The sequence below is a fragment of the Marmota marmota genome, unplaced genomic scaffold, assembly GCF_001458135.2.
Source record: "Marmota marmota marmota unplaced genomic scaffold, marMar, whole genome shotgun sequence".
Lineage (NCBI taxonomy): Eukaryota > Metazoa > Chordata > Mammalia > Rodentia > Sciuridae > Marmota > Marmota marmota.
Genome location: NW_025999900.1, coordinates 6179386 through 6186829, shown reverse-complemented (window position 1 = coordinate 6186829; position 7444 = coordinate 6179386). Strand labels below are relative to the sequence as shown.

The window sequence follows — 7444 nt, the reverse complement described above, 5'->3', positions numbered from 1 at the left end:
GGATAGTAGGGGATAGGAAAAGTAGCAGAATACAACAGTCACTAATATGCCATTATGTAAAAATGTGAGTGTGTAACCGATGTGATTCTGCAATTTGTATTTGGGGTAAAAATGGGAGTTCATAACCCAATTGAGTCAAATGTATGAAAGATGATATATCATGAGCTTTGTAATGTTTTGAACAACCAATAAAAAAAAAAAAGATTACCAACCAGGAAAAAAAAAAATCCACTATTGCAGATTGCCATGTGTACTGTGGCTGGAACTTGGCAAACTGCATTTCTCTCTCCACCTGACTTTGTTAGGTTCAACAGTGGGTTGTACTAGGTTAGAGAGAGCTTGGAAAGCAGTGGGAGGGGAGAAGGGACTGCTCCTTCCTATTCTGTCAATGTCACCCTGGCAACAGCAACTTGTTCTAGCTTGCATTTGCTTCCCCTCTTTGAACTCAGCATCTGGCAGTGCCCTCCCCTTAACCTTAGTTCCAAAGTGTCTGACCTCTGAGGGTTTAGATCTGATCACTTTAACTTCTCTCTCCCTTCTAATTGCCCAGTTCATTGTAGGTACTTCCTGTTGTTATTGTCTGATATCTCTGTTTTTTCTTTATGCTTTTCTAGACCTCCAACATCTATTTAATTTATTCCTATATTAAAAGCTTTGTTTTGAAATACTTAGTGTGCAATTTTTGCCTTTCACAAAATGTCTGGGCCCTAACATAACTACTGAACCTGATTTAGGCCTTCACCCAGTCATTCTCTAACACATAATAGTATTTTCTTCAGAGACATTTCTTAGTCTATATTTAGAATACTTTTTCCTTTCCTGTAATCTATATTCTCCACTTGAATATCAAAAACTTTGTGCTATTTATCATTATATCCTCAGTGCCTATCATGGAAACCGGAATACTTAGGAACTTAATTAATACTTGTTACATAAATTGAAATATTACAAAGGACCACATGAGAAATTCTCCATACCAAAAAAAAAAAAAAATCTACAAGAGAGCACTTTCTAATCTTTTTGGTCTTAGGCCAAGTTATTAATGAGCTATGTAACAATATAAATCTCTTAAGAGAGTCAAGCATAATACTTATAAACATTATTTAATCTATACCCATCATCATTACAATAACAACATACAATTTATTTGCTTTGAATTCTTTACTTACATAAACCTAACTTTCTTTACCTAGGAACGATAATGACTTACCTTGTTAGGGTTTCATAAACATCAAGAGGGGTAATTAGATCTACAGATTTTTGTTGGTTAGCAAATAATTTAAAAAATGAAAGTCATCCTACTTGTGTAACATGTAACATCACTTAATAACATTTACTTGGTAAACTTAGTCTGTTTGTGTTCTTTTTTTTATTGTGTGGTATGGATTAAAACAACCAAAACAGAAACAATAAAACTGGTTAACTTCTGTACAGCTATATGTAAGAATCTGAGAACATCTTCTGTAGTCTTTAAGTATGAATTACTAAGACAAAGAAGATTTGTTGTTATTTCATATATGCTTAATTCGTAAAATTTTTGGTCAAATAAATGTGAAGAAAGTGAATGAAATTAATGTTCACCTTGCCAAGTAAAGCCATTCTGTTGATCTTCAAGGTTTAAATTTCTTTTGTGTTCACTTCAAATATGTTCATATGTTTTCCAACTCAGAAGGAAAAATGTCCTTTTTCTTCCTCAGGTTAATTGGGCTACCAGAATCCTTAAATCCAGCACTTTATTCTTTTGCTATTGTTTCTCCTTTTTTCAAAAGATACAAAAATCTTCTTTCCACCTTGTTTTCAGTTCAAGTTATCATCTTGTGTCTTTCCTTTCTCAAATTTTATCTCATGCACAATTTCCAAAGAATTCATATTCACAGTTCCATTTTATAATCTTTTGCTTTCAAACCGATATTGAAATTCTTACTTAGAGCTCACAAATGACAGCAAAATCAATAAATCCTTTTTAGGCTTCATCCTTCTTACTTCTTTTGCATTTGACAGTTGATTCTTCTTCCTTTTTGAGACTCTTGTCCTTGGTTTGTGGAATGCTGCACTTCCATTTCTTTTCTTCTGCAAACTGCTTTCCCCTTCATTCCATTTTCCCTCTAACCCCAAGGTCTCTTCTCTTCTCTTTACAAAGCTTTCCTTGACAATCCTTTCATCCGCCTATGGATCATTTATTTATGAACTCCTAACCTGAACTTTCAAATGCCAACAGGACATGGTCACTCAGTACTCCTTTGGCATCTTAAACACATGTCCAAACTTACTAGCTCCTCCATAAAATCCAATTTTCTGACTTTTTTAAAAAAATTAAGTTTTACATTTTTCTCAGTCAAGATTGAAGACTTTGAATTAGTTCTCCTCTAACCTTCCCATTCTCATCATTTCTACCCCTCATCTGTAAAACCTCAATTACTGGTTCCTTCCTTTTTTGCAGTGCCAAGGATCAAACCCTCAGCCCCTTTTGAAATCTTATTTTGAGACAGGGTCTCACTAAGTTGCCCAGGCTGGCCTTGTGATTCCTTACTGTGTGCCTCAGCCTCTAGAGTAGCTAGAATGACAGCCAGACGCCACCGAGTCTGACTTGATCACTTAACTGGTTTCTCTCATTTCAATTTCTTCCTACCCTAATCTGTCCTACTAAATTCTGCCAAAGACTTTCCCCTAAAAGGATAGCTGTGATCATGACATTTCCTGATCAAGAATCTCTAACAGTTTTATCATCTCTAGAATAAATCTAGACTCTTAACTTGATATTTAAGAACTTTATAGTTTGGGCCTTAACTATGTACCTTTTCAGCCTTAAAATATATCAACTTTCTGTTTTTATAGCCCAGTGTTCAAGAGTATGGACTCTGGAGCCAGAGTGCTAAATTTGAATCCTTGGTCCTCTCCAAAGCTAGCCATGTAACCATGGTCAAGTTTCTTATCTTTTGGTGCCTTGGTTTTCTCATCTGCAATATGGGAATAAGAACTACAGGGTATTGTGAAATAAGTGCTTACAATGGTGTCTGGCATATAGTAAGCTCCCTATAATGTATTTACATATATTTACATATGCCAGGAACTTTTCTAAGGATTTGGGAGATCAATGAACAAAATAAAAATCTTTGCCTTTGTGGCATTTAACTTTTATCATAAAACAATAATTATTATGGTCCTTAATTCTGTTTTTAGAATATTCTTCTTCCTGTACCTTCATTTTAAAAAATTCTACCCTTCCTTCAAGATCCACTGTAATGTCATTTTACACCTTGAAATTTTACCCTATAGAAGTTATCATTTGAACCCCTCCAATCCTTTTTAGTCTGCTATAGCAACTACCACTTTCTACACACTCTATCATATATTATCAAATATTAAATATATACAACATTATTGTTACTTGCACATGTTTTTGTTATCTCCCCTGATGGAGTGCAATATTAGCTACTCTGTCCTATTCATTTCTATAAATAGTAGCTTAGCATACTTTATACACAAGCACATAGTAAATACTTAACAAACATTTTGTAAATGAATGTAAGTAAAGAACTCTGTATGTGCTTTCATTTGACTTCTATTAACTAATCTTTCCTCAATTGTACATACAAGAGAAAATTTAAGGGGCTGGAGGGGTAGCTCAGTGGAGGCTTATGAGTTAGACACCCTCGTTTGATCCCTAGCACAAAAAGAAAAAGTAAAAAAGAAAGAAAACTTAGAAAAATTTGTTTTCCACTCTGGAATTATTGAGTATTAGTGTCCAATATTGTCGTCTACAACTTGCCTTTGTCATTGTCATCTGGCACCTTTATAGTCATTTGTCAGCCTTTATAGTTTGCTTTACTATGCCTACTCTACAACATATACATCTCCCTGTTACCATCATTTGAAAAGTACCCCTAAGTTTTTATTAAAGGAATCATTATGGATAGAGTCTATTTTATTTGTTATATTTTTTATAGTCAACACAGATTTTCCCTACTTCTTACTTCATTAAAAAAATTTCCATGTACTTATCTGAAATTTTCTAGTTCATTCCTTGATTATTTCCCTTCATTTCAAAGAACAGTAGCTATTTGAAATTTGCTTTTATGGCATCTAAAGTAGGATTTCTCACTCTAACTCATTAAGTATCTTTCCTCTATAGTACTTAGATACTATTCTCCAACTATAACCAGCAAGGCCACACTAATGGGAGGTTCCTTTATTTTCTAATCTATATTTTCACAATGCTATAGATCATGATGGTATTTTTTTTTCCAAAAACTGTAGTAAGATACAGAGTTTTATTATCCACATTCTAAATTTCCCTCATGCCATTGAACCTTGGTAGGCCATCTTAACTGTTCCTTTTATACAGGCAGAACCCCAACAGAATGGCATGTCAATCAATCTTCTTTTTTTAATAAAAAGGCCAACACAATAAATTTTTAAATAATGATCAAGGATTTTTTTTTATTCATTAAGTTTTAGTATCATTACAGAAAATGTTATGGTACAGAGTTGTTTAACATTATTTTGTCTTTGCTCTTGATTTCCACGTGAATGCTGGTAACACTAATATCTGTACAAGATCAGTCTTTGATTTTTTTGTTGTTGTTGTTCTGTACAATTTTAAATGTATTGGTTAAAAAGGCTGTCAGCACTTAAGGAAGCATTTTCTCCCTCAGTTTGTTTGTTCAAATAAAAGGTATCCAGTTACTGCCCAAGAGTACTGTGCCACGAGGCTACTAGGGTAAGAATCTTCCCCGATGCTCTGCAGAGGATGGTTCTTGAGGCAGGGCAGGGCCTCCACCCAGTTACTCTTCTTTTGGCACAGTGCACATAAACACGAGATACATGATAAAGAACAAGCAAAAGCTCTCTGTAAAGCAGTTATGAAGCATACTAAGAAGGGAAATCCAAGTGTTGTCTAAGCTAGTATAAATAAGCAGACAGCCTTGATTTAAGAGCATAAGTAGTTGTATTTTAAAGATGAGAAAAAACACAAGTTCTGCAGGCACCTACCGCTGTCTACTAAAAGCTATCGCTATCAGACCTAGCATTGAACACACAAAGCAATTTGCAAGAAAGGAAAAAATTTGCTTTGATATAATCAGAATAGAGTTGTCTGTTAAGATTTATTCTTAGGTGTTTTTTTTTTCTTTTAAAAGGTATTTAAATTCATTTGAAATATAGTTCAAGATGTTGACTATACAGATCAACTTTTATCCAAATCAGAAAACTAGCTGTGCCGATGCATATTACAGGATACAGTCAATGATATGTGGACATGCATCAAAGCCTTCTCCTGCTGGTGATCATCATAGCCGTCCAATGACCATGACATCCACCACCTCGCCCTTGTGGAGCTCCACATACTGCTCTGTCTTTGGAGGTAGCATCAACAATCCATTGGCACTGCGCATGCTCATCAGACGGCTGCTCATCTGATTACCTGGAATGAAATACTCTCATTACAGCAACATAGGCATCACAGTGTATATACTTGAAGCCCTTGCAGACATTTTTTTTTTCTTTAAAACTGGCAAACTAAAATGCAGGGCCACAAGAGGGAAAGAGATGATTAATCTTCCTAGTACTTTTTCAGTTGGCCTATAACCTATACCTTATCTCTAGAACTTCAAAATTAGACATTAGAAGTTTCTATTTAAAAGAATAAAAATGAGGATTTTATAGCATTATGCAAAATGCCACAGATTTTTCCCAGTTCAGATCAAAATGTTATATTTAAAATAAAGGCATATATATACATATATATACACACACATATATATGTATATATATTTACTTATATTTTGCAGATGGACACAATACCTTTATTTTATTTTATTTATTTTTATGTGATGCTGAGGATCGAACCCAGTGCCTCATGCATGCTAGGCAGGCGCTCTATCACTGAGCCACAACCCCAGCCCAAATACAGGCTTTTAAAACCTACCAAAACAATAAGGATAATAACAGTAGCAGCTACCATTTCTTTACTAAAGGTCAGACTAGGAACTAGGCATTTTACTTAACTATCTTATTTGACTTTCACAAGATTTAAGAGCCTTAGGTAACCAGTTTAGGTCATGCTAACTGACCAATTAGAAAGCAACTTTCTCTGACAGCAAAGCCCATGTGTTTTGCTGATGTTGGCACTTCATAGATCCTTTGTTTAAAGGGTAATACAATTTTTGTGGAGTTGCATCAAATTTAGGCAAAGTATGCCTAGAGAAGCTGGCGACAAATGTTGAAAGCCTAGGGCAGGTAACTATAAAACTCTGAATTATCAGCATTGATCTCTCTACCTTAAAATATACCAATAATATTTAGAAAATAGTATAGTCTACAAAGATCATATTATAACTTAGGTTTTCATCTCACACTTCAGGGTGCCCTCCTTTTCCTACAACCAAAATTATGCTTAGAATATTGCTTGAACAAACAGAACAAAATCTTCTGTAATTCTAGATTTATATTTCAAGTATTCAGAAAATATGGCTCAGTGAAATAACTACATTTTTATTAATTCTTCTTGTCCTGTTATTCTGTTTAGGAATGATTTAGCTCATCTAACCTTTCAAAAAGAAAAAAAGTGCATAATAATTTTAAAATTAGGTATAACCAATGAAGATTTTATATAAATTTGTGTTTTAACAGAATGAGTATACAAGGGTACCTGCAGATCTGAATGACTAACCTGTACTCTGTGCCCAAGGCAGTGGTTCTTGGTGATGCCAAGTCAATATACAACGATGATATTCTGGGCGAGGATCTAGTTTTACATCACATGATAACTATAGAATAAAGAGAAAAAGAAAGCAAACTTGGTTACCTCATAATTTCTCAAAACTACAGGGTAATGGAGGTCATACTGAAAATACAATTGACATGGAAGATATCCTTGGTATTCTGCTATTTTAATCACTTCCACTTCATGTTTTCAGTATGGGCAGTCAGTCTAGGGGTTTAGTTGCTCTGATGGAAAGAAAACACTAAGAAACTAGTTTTATAGTAGGGAGAAGGAGAGATGAAAAAGATAAAGTCTAATTCTGCAGTCTGTTTTTATGGGTTGTGAGGACAGAAACTCCTTCCTATGAATTGGTAAACAGAAGTAGTTATAGTGACAATAAAGGAGGTAGACCTAAATAAACAAATTCAGTTTCCATTCATCCATCCATCTATCCTTCCATCTATCCAACTATCCAGTAAATATTTACTGAGGACCTAATATGCACTAGGTACTCTTTAGCTACCCCAATCCCAAAGTTGAAATATATAACTATTTTCAACATAAAAGGGATAGGTGTTTTCCCTTTTCTCACTCTTTGACTTGATTATTTGCATTTATATTTACTGATAGGGTAAACTGTCATTATTCCTAAGTCATTTTATGCTTCTCTCAATCTGTGTGTTCCATAGTACTAAACTACAAGAGCTACTCATGTGGATCTTTTTTTTTTTTTTTTTTTTT

At 34.2% G+C, this 7444-nt stretch overlaps 1 protein-coding gene across 18 annotated transcripts in view; it reads right to left on the bottom strand.

The window, feature by feature from the left end:
- Window positions 1-4412: 4412 nt before the first annotated feature.
- Gphn (gephyrin) overlaps window positions 4413-7444 on the bottom strand; it is a 625252-nt gene continuing 622220 nt past the window's right edge. For all 18 annotated transcript variants that reach the window (XR_007345755.1, XM_048798536.1, XM_048798527.1 and 15 more), the window contains 2 exons: window positions 6671-6767; window positions 4413-5422 (listed from right to left, as the gene is read on the bottom strand). Coding sequence is in view for 17 of the 18 variants with exons in the window: in XM_048798536.1 (XP_048654493.1) it covers window positions 5289-5422; window positions 6671-6767 (231 nt within the window). In the remaining variant the exon portion in view is untranslated. The remainder of the gene's footprint in view (window positions 5423-6670; window positions 6768-7444) is intronic.